At 35.5% G+C, this 21,382-nt stretch overlaps 2 protein-coding genes across 13 annotated transcripts in view; one reads left to right on the top strand and one right to left on the bottom strand.

Annotated features, from left to right (window-relative positions):
* ARSK (arylsulfatase family member K) overlaps positions 1 to 9,536 on the bottom strand; it is a 33,491-nt gene extending 23,955 nt beyond the window's left edge. The window contains exons 1-4 of one of the 2 annotated variants that reach the window (XM_015590424.2): positions 9,273 to 9,409; positions 5,014 to 5,121; positions 4,448 to 4,577; positions 2,491 to 2,650 (exon numbers count right to left, since the gene is read on the bottom strand). In XM_015590424.2, the coding sequence (XP_015445910.1) occupies positions 2,491 to 2,650; positions 4,448 to 4,577; positions 5,014 to 5,085 (362 nt within the window). In that variant the 5' untranslated portion in view covers positions 5,086 to 5,121; positions 9,273 to 9,409. Of the gene's footprint in view, positions 1 to 2,490; positions 2,651 to 4,447; positions 4,578 to 5,013; positions 5,122 to 9,272 lie in introns of both variants that reach the window. The other variant, XM_006913227.3, reaches the window with a different exon arrangement.
* Positions 9,537 to 9,634: 98 nt separating this feature from the next.
* TTC37 (tetratricopeptide repeat domain 37) overlaps positions 9,635 to 21,382 on the top strand; it is a 73,548-nt gene continuing 61,800 nt past the window's right edge. The window contains exons 1-10 of one of the 11 annotated variants that reach the window (XM_025047864.1): positions 9,648 to 9,725; positions 10,256 to 10,359; positions 10,868 to 10,948; positions 14,364 to 14,552; positions 15,304 to 15,453; positions 16,424 to 16,530; positions 16,839 to 16,929; positions 19,414 to 19,557; positions 20,617 to 20,708; positions 21,129 to 21,204. In XM_025047864.1, the coding sequence (XP_024903632.1) occupies positions 16,840 to 16,929; positions 19,414 to 19,557; positions 20,617 to 20,708; positions 21,129 to 21,204 (402 nt within the window). In that variant the 5' untranslated portion in view covers positions 9,648 to 9,725; positions 10,256 to 10,359; positions 10,868 to 10,948; ... (2 more) ...; positions 16,424 to 16,530; position 16,839. Of the gene's footprint in view, positions 9,726 to 10,234; positions 10,360 to 10,867; positions 10,949 to 14,363; positions 14,553 to 15,303; positions 15,454 to 16,416; positions 16,531 to 16,838; positions 16,930 to 19,413; positions 19,558 to 20,616; positions 20,709 to 21,128; positions 21,205 to 21,382 lie in introns of all 11 variants that reach the window. The other 10 variants (XM_025047862.1, XM_006913224.3, XM_015590422.2 and 7 more) reach the window with 10 other exon arrangements.

Here is a 21,382-nt window from a genome sequence, read left to right as displayed (position 1 = left end):
CAGAAGGACTAGCTTGTTCAATGGTCCAGAGGTAGTAAAAAGCATGTTAAAGAAATTAAAGAAAGACCAGGTGCAAACTGAGGAAGAGAGAAAGTGCTATGAAATGAGACTGGAGGTAGACAGAGGCTAGATTATGCAGGCTCTTATAAACAATGTGCAGATTTGGGATTTTAGCCTACCTGCAGAGAAAAACCATTGAAAGACTTTAAGGAGGTAAGTCATTCAATCAGATGTATGTTTTTAAAAGATCATGCTGGCTGCCTATAGAAAATGAGCCAGATAGAAGAAAAGAAGTTGGAAGGCCATTTCAATAGTTTAGGCAAGAAATAATGTAGGTTGGTGGAGACGATAAGTGAACAAACTGGAAAAATACTGTAGAAGTACAGCTGACAGTATTTGGTGATGATAAGAAGATGGGAGTGGGCAAGAGACGTCAACATTACTACGGGGTTTCTAGAATCGATATCATTTAGATTTTGGAAGACAGAAAAGAAAAGAAATTTAACATTAACCAGAAGAGCAGGATTAATACAGTATGTCCTCGCTTAATGTCCTTGATTGTTTCTGTGACTTTAAGTGAAATGACATATAACAAAACCAATTTTACCTAGGCTAATTGATACAAACAAGCATTAAGTTCTTAGGGCCTCTCAACAACATTATAATGAAATGATGTTGAACAAAAGGACATTATTCGAAGACCTGCTCTATTCAGATTTTTCTAGATTATTTTAGTATCTGTTTACTCAAAACTCATTATATTCATTTCCTAGGGCTGCTATATCAAATTACCACAAACTGGATGGCTTAAAACAACAGAAATTTATTTTCTCACAGTTCTAGGATATAGAAATCTGAAATCAAGGTATCATCATGGCCATGTTTCCTTGAAAGGCTCTAGGAAAGAATTCTTCCTTGCTTCTTCCTAGCTTTTGGTAAATCCTGGCAACCTTTGGCATTTTTTGGCTTGTAGCTGTGATCACTCCCATCTCTGTCTCTGTCTTTACACTGCCTTCCCTGTGTGTCTGTGTCCTTTCCTCTTATAATAAGGACATTAGTCATTGGATTTAGGGTTAATCCAGGATGATTTCACCTACAATCCTTAACCAAGTACATCTGCAAATAGGACCTATTTCCAAATAAGGTCACATTCTGAAGTTCCAGGTGAACATGAAGTTTTGGTGAACACTATTCATCTCACTACACTCACCATTATTTTTATTAAATTTATTTTTCTGGTTCTTATCATAATCATTAGTATTATCTTCATCACTACTATCAATATCATAACCTTCAATTAGCACCTGTTAGGCAAGAGGTAGTGCTCTAAGGTCTTAATATAAATTTGTGTCAGGAGTCACAAGTGTTGGGAAACCCCAAGATCACATCCAAGTTTGCTAGGAGGACTCTGGGGGCTCAGCAATAGTTGTATTTATGGCTATGATTTATTATAGTGAGAAGACCCAAAGCAAAATCAGCAAAAGGGAAAAGATGCTTAGGGTAAGTCCACAGGAAACCAGGTACGAGTTTCCAAGTGGTATCACAAAGGGAACACGTAATTCATCCAGCATCTACCTGTGACAATACATGTGAAGTGCTGTCTACAAGGGAAGCTCATTAGAGACTCAGTACCCAAGTTGTTGTTGGGTGCTGATTATGTAGATACCCTCTGCCTAGCACATAACAAAATTATAGATTCCCACAGTGAAAGTAGGTGTTCAGCATAAAGCACGTTATACAAAAACACTATAGGTATGTAGTAAGTCATTTTACTAGTTAGGGAATATAGGGAACACTCCTGAAATTCAAGTTCCCAGACGTCAGGCAAAGGCCAACCCAAGAACAGGCCTTTCTAAGGACAGAAGTCTCAGACCTGCTGTGTTAGCTCTTTTCTGCACATATTATTTCATTTTTATCCTTACAACAAAGAAATTAAAGTCCATTAGCTAAGATAATGTTTCAAAGATTATACTACAACAGGTTAGTAGTTAATAGTGAAAATAGGATTCGAAAGTAGTCAGTCTGATTCTAGATCTCTACTGTTATCCACCATGTTTAGCTGTCTGGTTCTTGAGGACTTCGTAAAATGAAGAAAAAGAAAGTTACAATAGACTTATGTTGGAAAGAGCAAGTAGCAAGATTATGATAAAAGCAAGTAGCAAGATTATGGTCTTTAAAACAGATCATAAAGTGACTAATCAAGTAGCTATTATAAAATAGAAACTCAATAAAAATAAATCTAAACAATTTTATAGATACTTTTATAAACCTTTAATGTTTTAAATAACAAAATACTAGCATATTAGCAATTTTAATATTTTAGGAAGATTAAAAAAAGCTAAAGTTTTGGCCAAATTAACCCAATTGAGGGATTAAGAGATTTACTTTTACCTTTGTGGAGAAATAAAAATAAAAGTCAAAAAGAGTATATGCATGTGCTATAGCAGAGAAGAATTAACCTATTAGAATTATTTTTGTTTTATTCTTTACCTAATGGAATGATGTCCTGAAGTATAGTCCACTTTTCCAAATTTTTGTGTTCGGTAGCCATGCTTCTCCATGATATCCATCCATGTTGTATAATTTGGATCTAGGCCCTTGAAGTTATTCCAAGATTCTGTTAAGTGAGTAAAGAGGCCACTCCACATTGCTGAGGGGGAAGGGGAAAGAAGAAATTGGGATTAGTGTATAGTTTAACAATTTGTTTTGACTATTAAGACAAATATTCCAAGACAGAATAGAGTCTACTAGTTTAGAGCTCATGCTCTAGAATGAGAAATACCTGCATTAGATGCTTTACATAATATTTCTTACTGTTATCTCTGCAAGGAGTTTACTGTTTACATTTTACAGGTGAATCTCTAAGGCTTACAACTTAAGTTGTTTAAGGTAAATACACCTGGAATTAAATATAAAACCTGACTCTAGAGTCTTCTTTCAATTATGAAAATAATCACTAAGTATTTATTGGTTAATTTTCCAAGTCAGTCAGTTGAAGCACAGATCCTACTTCTCAACATCCTCAAGTTTTTTCCCTATTTCTTGTCCTTGCATTGGCTTTCCACAAAAATTTCGAGTGTACTATGTCTTCTCCCTCATTTTCTACAACCATTTATTCAATAAATCTGTCTTCAAATAGTAACAGAACTAAAGGGAGAAATAAACAGCAATACAATAATCCTAGTGGACTTAAATATCTCACTTTCAACAGTGAGATCATTCAGACAGAAAAATCAGCAAGAAAACACTTAAATTATATGTTACAGCAGATGAACTTAACAGACACTCGTAAAGCATTCCATCCAAAAGAAACAGAATATACATTCTTCTCAAGTGCACAGGGAACATTATCCAGGTTAGATCATAGGCCACAAAATAAGTCTTAATGAATTTAAGAATGAAATCATATCAAGCATCTTTTCTGACTATAATGGCATGAAACTAAAAATCAATTACAAAAAGAAAACTAGAAAATTCACAAATATGGGAATTAAGCATCATGCTACTGAACAACCAATGGGTCAAAGAAATCCAGAAAGAAAAAATATCTTGAGACAAATGAAAATGGAAACACAACATTCCAAAACTAATGTGATGCAGAAAAAGCAGTTCTAAGAAGGAAGTTCATAATGATGAACGCTTACATTAAGAAAAAAGAAAGAGCTACTAGAAAATTCACAAATATGGGAATTAAGCATCATGCTACTGAACAACCAATGGGTCAAAGAAATCCAGAAAGAAAAAATATCTTGAGACAAATGAAAATGGAAACACAACATTCCAAAACTAATGTGATGCAGAAAAAGCATTTCTAAGAAGGAAGTTCATAATGATGAACGCTTACATTAAGAAAAAAGAAAGAGCAAAAAAAAAAAAAAAAAGAGACAGAATTTATAATAATCAAGTTTTTCCCTATTCTCAATTATTTATGACTTAATGTCACTGATATTTTGCCATTGAAACTATGCCTATTTGTTAAATTACTATAATAAAAGTGAACAATTAGGTTTGGGATAGAAGTGGATTGAGACTGAGGAGATAAAAAATGTAACCTGAAATAACATGGAAAATTTCAAATAATGGATGAGGAGTTCTAACTCCCAGTGCTCTTACTGAAAAATTTTCATGGAAATAGACCTCTTCTAGGAAATATGAGTATTTAGATAGTCAAAAGATTCTTAGTCACCAATCAGAATAAAATGAAACAGTAACAAATGAAACAAACACCATTTTAGATGATAAAATTCCTGCTCTTGAAAAATAAATTAGAAATTCTAATAACTCCAATACCCAATACATAGTTTAAAGCACATATCACGTACATTAAAATTTTTTATTAGATGCTAAATGTGAATTACTATACTACTTTGGGGTATAATCTTTTAAATTGTAAAAACATTTTCAGTGTGTGGCCGCTTTCTTCCATTAATATTAAGCATGTTCATACCTGCACGTGATGGGCAACAGATTGGAGAGTTTGTGTAGGCATTCAGAAAGGAAGTGCCACGCGCTTTCATGAAGTTGATAAAAGGAAGTTTCACAACCTGACTTCCTGGATAAAATGTTAGCCTTCCATCCTGGAATAAAGAAATTTAATTAGCACTGATTGTATTACAAAAGAAGAAAATTATTACCTTTAATTTTAACCATAAAATTCACAAGTAGCAAAAGACTTAAGCATGATCCCAACAATCCTCAAAAGACAGAAAGTGATAACAGTGTTTGGCTCGTAATACTCAGAGCCGAGTGTAGTGTTACACTTGGATTCATTTGAATGTAGTAATTAAATTAAAGGACTTCCTGGGAAGTTCTTTTGGGGAATGATGGATTGATTGAACCAATATTTATTATTTACCATGTGCCAGGCATTGTGAAAGACCTGGAGATACAATTTAGAGATGAGACAGAGTCCCTGGCCCCATAAAGCTTAGTCTAGTGGAGAAGGCAAAAAGTATACTGGTTGATATGTGCTTTGAAGAAAACTTGATCTACAGAATAATAAGGGATACCTACTTTTGATAAGAGTGGACAGGGAAGGCTTCTCTGGGAAGTATGAGACCTAGATAATGAGAAGGATCCAGCCATTCAAATAATTTAATGGGCATGTAAAGTTAGAGATACCTGCAAGATATAAGTGGAGATATCAATTAGGCAGCTAGATAAATGAGCCTGAAGATTAGAAGAGTTGTTTTGGTTGGAGATATGCATTTTGGAATTGAACTGGGAATTGAAAACTCTCCTTGGTAAAGAGCAAAGACAGAAAAAAAGAATATTCTAGCCCTGGAATTATATCTATTATGTGTTTTCAATATAATTATAAAGTACAGTTTAAAAAATGAGCCAATCCAAAATATGGGATATACATAAACCTTTGAGATGTCTGAAATTTCCAAATGGAAATCTATCAACCTACCTATATATCTACCTACCTACCTACCTATCTACCAACCTATCTAAAGTAGGCTGTTAGGTACAGACAGGAATCTGAAGCTCAGAGATGTCTATCCTGATGGAAGATTCATGGTATCAAAAACTGTGAGACTGAATGAAATCTTTTAGGGAGAGAGTGAAAAGAGGAAAGGAACCCAGTGGAAGCCCTGAGTGGCCCCAAATAAGAAGAAAAGGCAGCATGAGAAACTGGGAAAGAATGGCCAGTGAGAAAGGAAGATATCAGGAGACTGGGTCCCATGAAAGTCAAGAAAGAGGTAATGTCAGCTGTGTTGAAATGGTACCTAAAATAAAGCCAGAAAATGCAGACTGGAATTAGCAGTCTGATGACAGTTGGTGATTTTGACAAGAGCACTCTCAACAGAGTGGTAGGGATAGATGACTGAACTAGAAAGGGGAAAAGTAAATGAGAAGCGAGAAAGTGAGACAGCAGGTGAAAAATACTCTTCTAAGAAGTTATTTAGCAAAACGGAAATAGAAAAATAGGATGGCTGTTAAGAGAATGGAGCATTAGCTGGAGAATGTCAGATTAAGGTCAAGTTCTTTTTAAGATTGGAAAAATTAGAGCATGCTTGTATGTGGAAATAAATACTACTTCTAGCAGGAGTAATCACTGAATGATAAGCAAATAACTACTGATTTCCTGAGTGATGAGCTAAGAAGCTCAAGACAAAAGTGTATATTCTCTCCCATTTTCCCTCTTGAGATGGATGAGCCTTTTGGAAATATGATTTTGTGATTTGGATTGCTATACTTAGTTCCTCATCATTCTGGGCCAGGGAAAACCAGTGATGTTTAGATTTCAAGGCATCATTCTGATGATAGAATGTAAGAGTAACAGTCTGATCTGTATTCAGAGCAGGACTGTTTATCATGTTCTCAAATCGGTCCATCAGACTGAAGAGATTCTCACTAGACTCTGGTATACATCCCTGTCCTGCTTCCCACTCCTGAAACATCACCAAAACTAAAACCAAGGCAGGTATGGGGGTGGAAGGACAGAGGCAGAGAGGATGCTATGTCCTTGAAGACCCAGGCAGAGGTACTTATTTTCTTTTTTAAAAACAAATTTAAGATGTAATTCATATACCATACAACTCACCCATTTAATGTGTACAATTCAATGGTTTTGGTATGTTCAGAGAGTTGTGTGACTGTCACAATCCATTTCAGAACATTCTCATCATTCCAAACAGAAACCTTGCACTCCTTAGCCATTACCCTCCTATCCTCTCATTCTTACAAACCCTAGGCAATTGCTAATCTTTCTGTCTCTACAGTTTTGCTTTCTCTGGACATTTCTTGTAAATGGAGTCATACAGTATGTGGTCCTTTGTGACTAGCTTCTTTCATTTGGCATAAATGACTTCTAGGTTCATCCACATTGCAGCATGTATCAATACTGCCATTTATTTTTTATTGTTGAATAATATTACTACATTTTTAATCCATTTATCAATTGATGGATATTTGGGTTGTTTCCACTATTTGGCAGCATTGTATATAATACTTTTATGAACATTCATGTACAAGTTTTTGTGTAGACATTTGTTTCCATTTCTCTTAGACATATACCTAAGTAGAATTGCTGGATCATACAGTAAGTCATGTTTAACCATTTCAGAAATTGCTAAACTGTTTTGCAAAGTGGCTGCACCTTTTTACATTCTCACCAGTAGTGTATAAGGGTTCCAATTCCCCCAGATTCTGGCCAACTCTGTTATTGCGCCTTTTTGATTATAGCCATCTTACTGGGTGTGAACTGGTGTTTCATCATGGTTTTGATTTACATTTCCCTAATGATTAATGATGTTGAGTACCTTTGCATGTGCTTATTGGCATTTGTATCTTCTTTGGAGAAATGTATATTCAGATCTTTTGCCCATTTTTTAATTGCTTAATCCACAGTCACAAAGATTTGGACCTCTGTTTTCTTCTAAGAGTTTTATAGTTTTAGCTTTTTGACTCATTGATTCATTTTGAGTTAATTTTTGAAAATGGTGTGAGGCAGGGTCCAACTTCATTCTTTTGCATGTAGATATTTAGTTTTCCCAGCACTGGTTTAAATTTCTTTTCTTTCGCCATTAAATGGTCTTGGCACCTTTGTTGAAAATCAATTAACTATAAACCTGAGAATTTATTCTTGTACTTTCAATTTTATTCCTTTGATCTATGTGTCTATCCTTATGCCAATATCACACTATCTTGTTACTATAGTTTCTAGTAATATTTGAAATTAGAAAGTGTAAGTCCTCCAACTTTGTTCTTTTACAAGATTGTCTTGGCTATTCTGGGACCCTTGAATTTCTACATGAACTTTAAGATAGGTTTCTCTATTCCTGCAAAAAAAATCATAGGAATTTTTATAGAGATTGCAATGAATCTATACATCAATTTGGTGATTATTACTATATTTACAATATCAAATCTTTACGTCTCTATTCATAAGAAATATCAGTCTGCACACAGTATTTATATATTTATATACACAAATATATACAAATCTACGTATTCCTACTATACTAAAAAAAAATGAAATATTTGTTATCTTTGGAAGTTTCTAGGATGTTGTGATGCACTCTATAGATTCCCTTTTAGGAATCCAAGATGGCCTCTGCTGAAGAGTGTTGCCTTATGCATGATCATACCCCATTCTGGGAGCAGCCTATAACCATCCAACATAAAGGTAGAAAGGTCTGGTCTCTTCACCTTAATTTGAAACGGTTTTGAAATATCATATTAGTTTAAGAACTACCCATAAAGTCAGCTGAGGTCTCCGCTGATACAGAAACACAACTCAATTTCTCTCTGCACAATCCTGCCTGCTTCTTTCCTTTCTCTTTGATCTCAACAATACTCCCTAATAAACTTCCTTTATGTTACTCTCCAATATTGCCTGTTCTCAAAGTTTAGGTAATCATAAAGATCACTTTATATAATACTATCAACAAATCCTATGGGTATATCCAGATTATATGACTTTAATCATTCCAGGTTAATCTATGAGAAAGGCAACACAACATAGTGATTAAAAACATTCTTTGGTACCAGACATGCTCAACACCAACTATCTATGTGACCACAGTAACACCCAGTGATACTAAACTTAGTAAACAAACATTTGTCCAAGCAGTAGTTTTAAAATCATGGACAATACTAAAAGTATCAGGTAATAGATAGTAGTAGTCTTTTGGTTGATGGCTTGGGAGTTTCAAAAACTGTTCAAGTTTAGGATTAAACAACAACACACGTACACAATTTCTCTGGAATATCAGGGAGTGGATCAAATTATATCAATTAACACATTTAAATCAGTATTAACAGGACTATCGGATACCTGGGTAGTAAAAATAACGATAACTTTTTTCACTTTTCGCCCAAACATAAATTCCTGCAAATTTGAGATGAACTAGGAAATGACCACTAGAAAGCTAACAAGCTTTTATGGAGATGCAGAAGGTTACTTTTCCCCACTATTAAATCAAACGGGGTGTATGGGCTGAAAGTCCATTAGTAGTGGTAAAATAATTTAGTGGGTCGAGGCTAGCAATAAATAAAAATTAAAAAGATTTACAAAGATGCTATCAAATTGCATTTTATTTACTACTGTTTTATATGTATTATATGCATATCTATGTGGTGTACGTGTGTGTATACGGGGCCTCAAGATGAAATGCGTTTCTTAGTTTGCATTGGGGTAAAACATGTTGGAAAGTTTCAGATTCTGCTCCCCAAAGCCAGCGGCGCAGGGAAGGCTGTAGGCTAGTAGCGGATTTGGAGGGGCGCGCCCCACCATCCTCCTCCCGCCGCCTCTCTGTACTTACAAAAGAGTCGCTCACAACTAGCACCACGTTAGGCGCATCGGGCCACGCCTGAGCTGCTCCCCGCCTTTGCCCATTTGTTCTGGGAGCTGGCGCCGCCAGCGCCAAGGCTGCGACCACCGACACCCACAGAAGAAGCATTGCAGGGAGCGGCTGAAAGCCCGGCCCCTGGGCGCTGGGCCAGCTTCCTCCCTCGGGGAAGAGGAGGGCGGGGATCGCAGAGATCGCAGTTTGGTTTCCTCTTAGCTCTTCACCCGCAGAACTACGACTCCCATCAGGCACGGGGTGAGCAACTGTGCAAAGGAGCACTACCCTGCCTGGACTCGGGTTAAGGCCTTTTAATCAAATACTGAGCAAACTGAGAGCGGCCACTGCCAGTCACGTGAACGATGGCTGGGAAATGCGCATGCGCCCTGACTCTGCACTCGGCGTTTGTAGCAGAGGCATCTGTCCCAGGTAGGTTTAGGGCGCTGTCTCTTTGCAGAAGTGGAGTCGGTAGGCAGTTGAAATGGTTGAAATGAAAAACCTAGAGAGAGAAAGGATCAGGGGCCGGGGCTGCTCGTTTTGCGCTGAGCAAGCGTGGCTGAGTAGCAGGAGGGACCGTGAACTGGGCAATGATGAGGTGGCGGCGCGTCTGTCACTTAAGTTGGATCGGGCAGTTCTTTGCGGATTCTCTGGCTGGACCGCATTTGGAGAGTTACGGATACCTTGGGATCTTAAGAAAACCTTCCCCCAAGGAAATTATAGCCTGCCTCCATTTATTTCCTCTTTTGCCCGTGCAGTAAGAATTTATAATGCTCTGGTGGGATGAGGAGCGAGGCCTAGTAGGTAAAGTTTCAGTTTCTAGGCGGGGAAGAGCTTAGGTGCATCTTGCCTTCAGAGTGCAAAGGAGAGAAACCGAACAGGCTCTCAGAGGAAGAAATGTTGGGCTGTGTGACGTGTTAGATTAATTGACGTAGGTTCAGAACACCATTGTTTTGCTGCAGAGAAATCACTGTTCTTTCTTGACTGTCGATCTCCTTTGGGAAGTCTGGAAGAAGCAGATTTCTATCCCAGAGTCCAGTTCCTGATTTCATTATCATAGTTTCAGGTATACAATTTGCGCATCACGTTAGTCGTTTTAATATTTTGACACGTAAAGAAGTTGCAGTACTTATTTAACATAAAATCAACTCAGTACTAATATCTGACGGTGTTTTTGCATTAAACAATTGTACTAAGGGGCAGACGTTATTTAATACATAACACTACGTGCTGAGCATTATACTAATTATTTATCGAGCACTTACCATGTGCCAGGTTCTTTTAAATGGAATATTTTCCGTAATCCTCACTTTCACCATTTTGAGGATAGGAAAACTGAGGCGTGGATAGGGTAATTGACTTGCTCAAGATTACACAAGGAGCCGGTCTGAGTGAGACTTGAATTTGAGTAGTCTGTGCCCTGACTCACGGCTATACTCTGTCTCTAGCTGATTACAAAAGTTTACGACATTCTAGAGCTTAATTTCTATTAGTGAAGCAGAATTGTTAATCAAGCAGCATGCTAAGGATCTGTGGGTGAATACAAATTTATAAACAGTAGTTTCTGTTCACAGGGAACTTAAACTCTTGGGAAACAAAAGTGAAATAATAGTACAGCATGGAAGATAATACGGCTAGGCCCTCTCATGAACGGGGTATGTTTTTAAATTTTGTTTTGAGTTAATTTGAAATGTAGAACACATTTAACTATTGACATCTGGATTCATAAAAAAAAACTTATTTAATGTTATCTGTGTCACAGTACTGATTCTGTGAACTGTAAATGTTCTCTGTGGCCTGGTTTGCACAGGGCATGTATTCTGAATTCCTGGTCAGGATGACAGGAATACATCTTTTTCTTACTCTCTCTCCCCTTGACAGTGTTGGTGGGAGCTGGTACTGCAATGGATTGGAACAAGATAGATATTTTAGGGCCCCAGGCACACAGTTTTGGGAGAATCTAAGAGGATTCTAGTCCTACTTCTCATTTGGTATTCAATTTGTCTTATAACATTCCTGCCAAGTGGATTGTCCAGGCTGTGTTTTTTCATCTCCAGTAATGGGAAACACACTTCCTTTGAGTGGCCCATTCCATATTTGTACAGGTTGCATTATTAAAATTTCTCATTTTGAGTTGAAGCTAGTTTTTTTCTACTTTTAACCATTCATAAGTCCATTTGTCTTCACTTTTACATGAATAATCTCTCCTTTTCAACAACTCTTCTCTCCTTCCCACCAATTTTTTCCCCATGCCTTTCCCATTGCCTTTAGCTAGTTATTATATAATTTCAGATTTCTTCATTATTTTGATCACTCTTTTCTGGACATAGAGCATTTTTGCTAATCAGTAACTTACCCTATAAGAAGAGGAACTTCTGATTGCATGTCTGTGTGTGTACATGTATGCATATGTGTGTTGCAGTGAGGATAGGGGTTCCATTACATGTATGTTTAAGTCAGTTAAAGCACGTTAGGGATTGCTTGCTTTAGTGAAATGCTTAACTCTGCTGTTCAGAAAAGTCTTCAATTGAAAGTCTTGATCTATGTTTTGGCTCTTCATAGTTCTTTTAATGTCCAAAATACCAGCAACACTATATTTTGCCTTAAGAAAAGGAGGCTAAGTATGCAGTTAGCGACTATGTGGGTTACATTCAGTATTGTCTTCATCTGCTGTGATTCTGTGAATATTTGTTGAATATCCACAATATATCAGGCACCGGGAAATAAGAGAGTAATAAAAATAGTCTTTGCTCCTTAGGAACTTCTAGGCTAGTTGTGGGAAACAAGCACACACACACCTTTAAATTTAATAACAGTGTAAAGAATCAGAAAGTACAGTTAATCATCAAAAGAATAATTCTCCATTTGCTAAAGTGAGAAAGGAAGAATTTCCTTTCCAATATTAGCTCATGTTACTTTTTTCACCATTCCCCAGTGCTTTCCACACCTATATCTTTACTTCTTCCATTCAACCTGTCCGCTCTTGCCTCGGTCTACTCAAATGCTTCATATAATTCAAGGCCACATTCAAGTGTCAAGCATAAAGCCTTCTCAGACAAATCTCACACTACTCTGAACTTTAGCACATGGAGAATTACTGCCTTTTGACAGTGGGGAAACTAAAAACTAAATGTTTTTGAGTAGGCTTTGGAATCTGGAAAATTACAGTGCTCAAAAGGTGTTGGATATGTAAAGGAATTCTGAACTATTACCTTTATTTAGGGTTTGTTTTTTTTTGACCTGGCTGACAGGACACATCCATATAGGCATTTTTCTATGGAACTAACCATTCTGTTTAGTATGTTTTTTTCCAGTAAACTCATATTCTGTTTCTTGTTCATCCCTACATGCTTCATCTAAATTTTGTTCATTTCCTAGTTTTAACACAGCATTTTTTTTAACTTACCTCCATTCTCTCCATGAAGTGTTCTAGATTAATTTTGTTTGACAGAATTTATTCCAAGGATGCCATCAAAAGATACTTAGAATTTGTAGTTGTGTAGAATTTGTGTTACTGTTCAGATGGCTATTTAGATGGATTTTTAACCTTTAAAAAAAGTTTTCTCTATTTTCATTAAATTACAAACTAGCCTAGGTTCATGATGTGGGCAACTTTTTTGCATATTTGTAATTCTTCATATGGTTTATAACAGGATTCACTTCGGTGTAGTGAGGCTGCAAATTGGGTATAAATAAGTGTCCTTAATTGTCCTAGATTCAAAACAGAGTAGCATAGGAGTAGATGATATTCTCTTTTGGCTCAGTTTTTTATATTGAAGTTAGTGTATTTTGAATTTCTGGAATTTTTTTTCAGACTTTCTGATTGCTTATAGAAGTTCTTTTTATCACCTGAGGTACAAGAACACAGTTTAGAGTAATTTTGAAATTTGTAGATAAGGATCAGTGTCTCTTTGGGAAAGAAAAAAGATGAAAAATTATATATCATTTCTCTTTTAAGTTATGAATTATGAAAATTGAATCTGAATCTGATGTATTAAAAAGTTCAGTAGAATTTAGATTATGTTTACCATCCCTTTTATATATCCGTCTTATATTTTACTTATTTTAGATGGTTAACTGTTAAGGAACAGTCTGAAATTCAGTTCAAAAAGAAGATAATTAGTGGTAGTAGGTAAAAGTAAATGTCTAGAAGGCTAAATGATAGGTAATTGGAGTTTATTTTTACTTAATGATTGTTTTTAGCAATTCCTTTCAGAAGAAAGGCCACTACAAAATACCTTTAGACTTTTGTTGTTAGATTCAAAGATATCATTTTTGCTTTTCTGTAATTAGCTTTCATTGTCATTGTTGTTACTATTATTATAAATAATAATAATTGTTATTTTTATTATTTGCTGCATGGAATCTTTGTATCTGCACACTGAATGTAGTTTAATGTAGCTTCGGGTGGACATATTAATTCATCTCCCTATATTTATTAGTTTTGAGGTATTTAATTGTCTTTTTGGCATTATTATTTTCTTTTTTAAAATGCCATCGTTGCTACTTTTATGCTTGATATGTAGAATTAAAATCTTTTAGGTAGGTAGTAGAAAACTTTCATTGAGTGAAATGTGTAAAATGAATGCTCTTATTTAAAAATAAAATCATTTGTGATTGAGGAGAAAAAATGAGAGGAGAGGTATAAAGGGAGAGTATGTGGGGCTGAAGAAGAATATTAGACACTTATTAAAGAGGTAGATTTTTCTTTGAAGTATTGAAAATACTGAGAATGAAGGGAAGTATCCCAAATAGAGTATGGGGTTACATGGAATCATTTTGGATAGTTGGTTTGATGGTACCTAGTACATGGTTAGTGCTCAGTAAAGCTTTGCTTAGAAAATGAGGGAATGTGCCTCTTCCTTCTCCACTGCACCTCCCAAAAAGATGATGTTTTTAGGGCTAGAAGGTGGCAATTTTTTTGTCTTTTTAAAAATGACTTAATCCTCTGAAACTTATATATATACATATCTGACACACACAGACACAGACATATATGTACATATATATACATGTACATATGTATATATAAATAAAAATCTTATATTTATATATATTTATTTATTTTAGGTGAAGGAGGGCCTCAGTGCTAGCATATTGTGCTAAATGCCAAATCAAATAAAGAAAGAAGAGGAAGAGAATAGAGGATTCCACTGAAGCAAGAGTCATTTTAATTACATATGGAAACATATAAGGATATGGAAGGGTACTGAATGTTAGAATTGGCTACCAAGAGAAGAATGGAGTTTGTCTCTAGTGGTACTTAAAAATAGCCTTCTTAGAAGCATTTAACCAATCTGAGTTTGCTGTTATATTTAAGTCCAAACTTGTCTGTCTTACTTTGAAGGTCTTTTGTTACCTGGTGCTGTACTGTACCCACCAAGCCTAATTTTCTTCTGTTCTTTATCATATCTTTTTTGTTCCATTCAGCCTGGTTTTCTCATTGTTCCCTACGCATTCCATATTCATTCCCATCTTTCTGTATTTACTAATGCAATTGTCTCTGGAGTAATTTTTCTTCTTCCTTCCATTCTTAAATTCTGTCTTCTCCATCTAGTAGCCATTAATTGCTTCACACCAGTTTTCTTCTCTAAACTCTTATTGCACTTGCATTCATTATCTTTAGTTTAGCATTTGATTCTCTAATGACTCATATGCCTTAGGTCTTTCTTTTGATTTAGATTGTATTCTTTAGAGCAGAGGCCTTCTTTTCTGTTTCTTTTATGTCATGTGCTGTGTATAGCATGGGAGCTGCGCATAGCATTAGTGCTGGTTGGTTCTACTTTGTTTGGGTGTGCTTCCATTCATACTTTGGGCGATAGAAAAGATGGTGTTCCTTGTTCTGAAAAAGTTGTACTCTTCAGTTTGTTTTTGCATGGTTTTATCTTGAAACTGTTTTCGTTCTTTTATAACTTGGACTCTTGATTTTTTTCCCCTTGGATGTCTCCTTTTATCCCTTTCTATTGGTCCAGATTAGCTGTCATTATCATTGATGTTTTCTTCTTTTTAGTTTGCCAGCTTATCTACCAAAGATAACTTTGGCATGAGAAAACAATGTGAAATCAGCGTTGAAATTTGTTGCCTGTTCCAATCAAGATTTGCAGACTCCAGAAAATCCTTCTGAGTTTGTACGTATAAATTTATACCAAGATAATTTCAGGTAAGAGGGCAGTTTATAAAATTAGAGCCTATGAAATATGTTGCATTAATTGTATAATTATTGTAACTAGGCAAAAAGTCATTTTTCTGGCAATTTAGAGAATCTAGTTCTGGCTACAGAGAAGTTGATTTATAACATCTTAACTTTTATATTATTTTGAATCTAACATTTTTTAAGTCAAAAAGATTTTTTTATTATTATTATTCTCTAGCTTCTTGTACTTTTTTGATCTTGTACTTTCTACCTCAGCCTCTTTGGATATAAAGGACTGCTAGTGTACCATGTCAGTGAGCCATCTTGTTTGTTCATTTTGCTGCCTTGAACATCTGCAGTCTATAATGACTTAATATTTACCCAGCTTTGTTTTACCCTCCTGATATATTAGAATTCAATGGAGTTGTCAAAAAATGCAAATGTTTCTTTTTTCAACATGGAATTATAATTGAATTTGACTTGTTTACTGGTAAAACAGAATAAGTTGTAAAATCCTGAGACATGTTAGTTTACTTAAAATTAAAATAACATATTTTAATATTAAATGCAGAAATACTTTGTCTACCAGTTGAAATCTATTTATCACCTTCATTTAACTGTAAACATTGCATTTATTTCTCTTCAAACGTTACTATATTTCAAAGAATGCTATATTACTATAAGCCTACAGTAATCCTTATTGTGAAGAAAGTTAATATCCTGATTTATATATTATAGAAACTAGCTTTAAAACAGAATGCTTTCTTAAACTCTTAAATCATGGTCACTAAAATTTGTTGGTGTTAGTGTTCTTACTCTTAGGCTTACTCTGCTAAGTCTTGCTTAGTGTAGAATTGGATTAAGATTGGTATGTGTTTTGTGTTCTGGTCCATATGATCATCTGTATTTTAGCCTGCTCGACAGAGAGTGAGTACAATTGAAATACAACTCAATTTCAACAACTATTTATTAATATATACATTTTGTCAGATACTAGGTGCTGGCTCTAAAGCAGGAGGGAAAAATAGTGACAACAGACAAAAATCCCTGCCTACATGGAACAGATAAACAAACAAACAAACAAACAAATAAATAAAATAGTATGTAAGTGTATAAGATGGTGATAAGTACTTTGAAGAAAAACAAATGCAGTGTTAGCAGTTAAGGGAATATTGGGTGTTGGGGTGGGGGAAGCCAGTGTTGACATTTTAAGTAGTGTGGCCATGGAAGGTTTCACTGAGAAAGTGACATCTGAGTAAATATCTGAAGACGGGAGGGAATAAGCTATGTATATATTAAGAGGGAAGAGATTTCCAGGTTGAAGGAATCACATGTCCCTTAAGTTTGTTGGAACTGTTACAGTTAGGCAGGTTAATTTATTATAGGTTCAATCAAGCTTTTCATTTTGACAGAATGTCCAGCAAGGAAGTGAAGACTGCTCTAAAAAGTGCTAGAGATGCAATCAGAAACAAAGAATACAAAGAAGCTTTGAAACATTGTAAGGTAACCAATACTTTTTTCTTCCATAATAAAAGTATGTTACCTATTTATAATCATTATGGATTCATAATAGGTGAATCATTTATTGTCTAAATATAACAAAGTGGTAAGTTCATTAACTCACCATTAGAGTGGTTATGCTAGGATAAGCTACTTCTGCCACACTTAATTTTGTCTTTCTCTGTATTATAACTTATTAAAGCCAAGTTCTTATAACCTAATTATCTGTTAGATATCTTTTGATATGTTGTACTGTGGAATACTACTATATATCTTAAAGTTTTCATTCTTTGTTGACATTCTAATTTATGTTGACATTCAAATGTTTGGTTTTTGGATGGGAGAATTAAGATTCTGAAGCTCCTTTGCATACTGAGGGGAATGTTCCAGTCCAGAGGGAGAAACTGTATGTGCAGGAGAGATGGAGGGTGGTGGTAGGAGTGAAGTCCTTGGGAGGGTGAGAGAGGAGGGCATCCAGAGCTTAAGACAGGGCCTTTATTACTTTTTCCATCTTAAAAGAAGGGAAGATGGATGCAGATCCATACACTGTCAGGTTTGTAGATTTGAGGGTGGGAAGATGAGAGTGTACACCTCTGATGGTGTCTATATTTTTAATAAAATATAAGCTGAGAATGGAAGAGGAGTTGTATAGAAGACTTGAGAGAAAGGAGGTATGAAATAGTATAGTGTTTATTCATAGTGGGGAAAAAACGTACTAGAAGGATTACCAGGCCCTAGTGAGTATCCATTTGAAGTTTATGTTATTAAAATGAAATTCTTGAACTAGCTATGTAGTTTCCCCCTTTATGTTCAACTTCTCAGGCTTGGAGATGGGCATGATGGAGTTCAGCTATGGAGAGTGGGGAAGATGGAGAGAAAAAGAGGCAAAGGAGTTGAGAGTGTTTGCAAGGGAGTGACGGCAGTGAAAGGTCATGGGGCCTAAGTTGGGAAAGGAGAGATGAGAATTGAGAAATGAGGTGATTGTGGAAAAAGGGAATGGAATCAAAAATTGGACATGTCAGAGGTTAAGGAATTGTTACCATGGGACCATTACGGTAATTGAACTGGCAGAATAGGAGAGGGTCATGCTGGAAATTTGGATGGCCGAGTAGTGTGGAGGGTGAGTAACTGAGAGGCCACAGTGTTTCATGGTTCGTCACCATGAATGTTAGAATGATTACAGGAATTGAGGTGGAGAGGAAATTTTCACTGAAGGAAAGGAGACTACCTAGGAGGTTGATAGATGGTAGCAACAAAAAGGATATTTTTCACAGGATAGCTGATGGTAGAAACAAGAAGGATATTTTTCACGGGATAGCCGATGGCTTACCTTCAGAAGTACTAGGGCTTTAAGTACTTCCGAAGTACAACATATCAAAAGTACTGAGGATGAGAGGGATGTAGTTGACAGTGTGAGCAAGGAGAAACCCTTCTGCACTTCCTAGTACTGTGCGGGGTGTAAGAGAAGAGAAGTCATCTGCAGCATTAAGATCTATAGGGGATAGCCATGTTTCAAATGAGGCAGAACTTGGTACGGTTAAAAGAACGATTGAAAACATAGAGGGAATTTGGCTGGTCCAGATTGAGAGTTCCAGAGGGCACAATGAAGCATTTAGGAGGGTGAGAGGGAGGGAATTGGGTAAGACTGAGGGAAGTACATAGAAACATAGGGCAAGAGTCTTAAGGAGTAAAGGATGTGTTTGTGAGGTTTAGTTTTCTATTGGCGACTGAGCCTAGCAGGGATGGAGGCTATGAGAGAACTAAGCCCAATATGGAAGAAAGTGGGCAGTTGTTCAAGCTGGAGGAGGAGCAGAAGGAGGAGGTGGAGGGACTGTTTTCTTCAGTACTAGGTTTATAGTAGCTATTCTGAAAATAATAGTTCTATAGGTAATTTTTATTCTAGTTGATATAATTTTTATTCTAGTTGATTGTTTAAACAAATGTATTGTTTAAACATTCATCGTCACTATTTATTTGAACATATTTTGTACAGTTACATTGAGGTCAAATGACTTCCCTAGCCTATAATTTTAATGAAAAATCTGTCTAATACGGGGAAATGTTATCATAGTGAATGATAATATGGGAGTTGGATAAGGTGAAACAACATGGAAAACAGTTTTGTGAATTGACTAGTAGCATTGTGGAGTGGAGGTAGGCAGGATGGTTGGGTGGTTAGAATAGCCTTATTGTTCTTTATTTACCCAGTATTTTCAAGGGGCAAGGGGAGGAGGCATCAGGATTACTTGGGCAGTTTTTTAAAAATATACCTTGTGTTTCAGACCTCTTACAATTACTGATCCAGTCCAGTCCCCTCTCTCCCTGAGGAAACTGAAAACTAGAGAGATTAAGTGGCATTTTTAGGATTCCCCGTTAGTGATAGGTCCAGATTTCTTGACCCTCAAGTAGGCTGTCTTTTTGTTGTTGTATGTCTATTAAGTTAATGACCTGCTGTTTTGTTTTGTTTTGTTTTGTTTTTTAAATCAGACAGTGTTAAAACAAGAGAAAAATAACTATAATGCCTGGGTTTTTATTGGTGTTGCCGCAGCTGAGCTTGAACAACCTGATCAGGCCCAGGGTGCCTATAAGAAAGCCGCTGAACTAGAGCCAGACCAATTACTAGCTTGGCAGGTATGGAGAAATTCTTTCCCCTATATTACAAGAAATAACATTTTTCCATTTTTAAAATTACAGGTAACAGCTTTAAAATAAGCATTTAAATCTCTATTTACCCCACATAAGGACAAAATTTTAATTTATTGGTCTTCTAAACTTGAAAGTGGCGCCAAGGATGCCGTTTACCACTATTAAACATCGTATCCAATGGATTATTTCCAAATGTGAGGACTGGAGTTGAAACATGGTCATGTAAAGATCCAACTTAATTATTTGTGCATATGAAAGACTTATCAAGAACATTCTTTATACCTGAGAGAAAAAAATATATATAGTGTTTTCTAAAAATAAAATAATGTTAAAAAAAATTGTAATTCTCTATCTTTGACTACAAGTTAATTTTTCTTTCTTATTTAATGGTCATCAAATTTCTTAGTTGGCTTCTTCAACTTTTGCAAATAACTTTGCTTCCTGTCTCAATCACATCTTAGAAGCTGTGATTAATAGGAGGCAGTAGGCTCTGGAGAACGTGAACCTGTTTGTCTCAGGTTTACATGAACAAGAACATGAAGAGGGTATCTGATAGCACACTTGGGTGCTTACTTTTAATATGTACTGGTTGATTTAGGATATCTGATCAATATTTGAAGCAAAAATGACAATTTCTGCAGACTACTAGTATTTTGTTTGTTTCACTATTTAAACGTAGTATCATATGGTAATGTCTTAGGGGTTAAGATCGTTAAGGGGTTAAGATCGTTAAGGGGTTAAGATCATATAATAATGTTAAAATATATTTTTATTTTGAAACACTTCAAATATATTTTCAAAAATAAAGAGGATGGTATAATGAGCCCCTCTATGCCCTCTATAAAAATTCTTGCAGTCGGTGTTTTTCATCTGTACTTTCACCTGCTGTCTTCCACCCCAAATTATTTGAAGGCAAATCCTAGGCATATTTCATGTACAAATTATAATTATCATGAATAATCTTTATAGATTGTCACTTTAGCAAAATAAATGCAAGAACGTTAGATTTTTTGGAATAATAATCTCTACTACTTCCTTTTTTAGGGGTTAGCAAGCTTGTATGAGAAATCTAATCACATAAATGCTAAGGATGACTTACCTGGTATTTACCAAAAGCTCCTGGATCTTTATGAAAGGTAATCAATATGTGGAGAAAGGCCAGCTGCTTTAAAAGTGTGAATCAGAAGAAACTGATTAAAAATTATGTAGAAGTGCTCCAGGCATTTACTGGGAATTAGGATGCATTTTTCTTTCAGGCTGTCATTACAGAATCTCTCGATTGTGATAAGAGCAGAATCAGAATACTGATAGTAAGAGGACTGACTAATTTGAGAACTTTGATATTATTTTCAGTCAATATAATGGAAGATAATATTTCTTAAACCTTTTCTTTTTTATGAGAAGCTCATTTTATAAAATTTTAATATGAAATGTAGTGCGTTCTAATTTAAAATAGTATCTGGCAGTATTATGGTATTTTAATTTTAGTGTTTTAAGTCCTCGGTTATTTTTATTTATAGGATTCAAATCCTTATTATTTTTTTTTTTATTCTAAGTGTTGACAAAAAGAAGTGGTGTGATGTCTGTAAGAAACTTGTGGATCTGTATTATCAAGAAAAGAAACACCTTGAGGTTGGTTAATGATTTGCTGGTGTAGTTGACTTCTTTTAATAAAACTATTATTAAAAGAAAGCTTTCATAGCTTAAGGAAAAAATTTTTAAATTATTATGATATTAAAAAATTTAGAGAGATAATACAAACTACAGTGCTTTGAAAACTTAGAATTCAGATTTCAGGTATCATAGCTTC

Source organism: Pteropus alecto, unplaced genomic scaffold (assembly GCF_000325575.1).
Source record: "Pteropus alecto unplaced genomic scaffold, ASM32557v1 scaffold20, whole genome shotgun sequence".
NCBI lineage: Eukaryota > Metazoa > Chordata > Mammalia > Chiroptera > Pteropodidae > Pteropus > Pteropus alecto.
The sequence above is the reverse complement of the archived record's forward strand: the minus strand, read 5'-3'. Positions and strand labels throughout refer to the sequence as shown.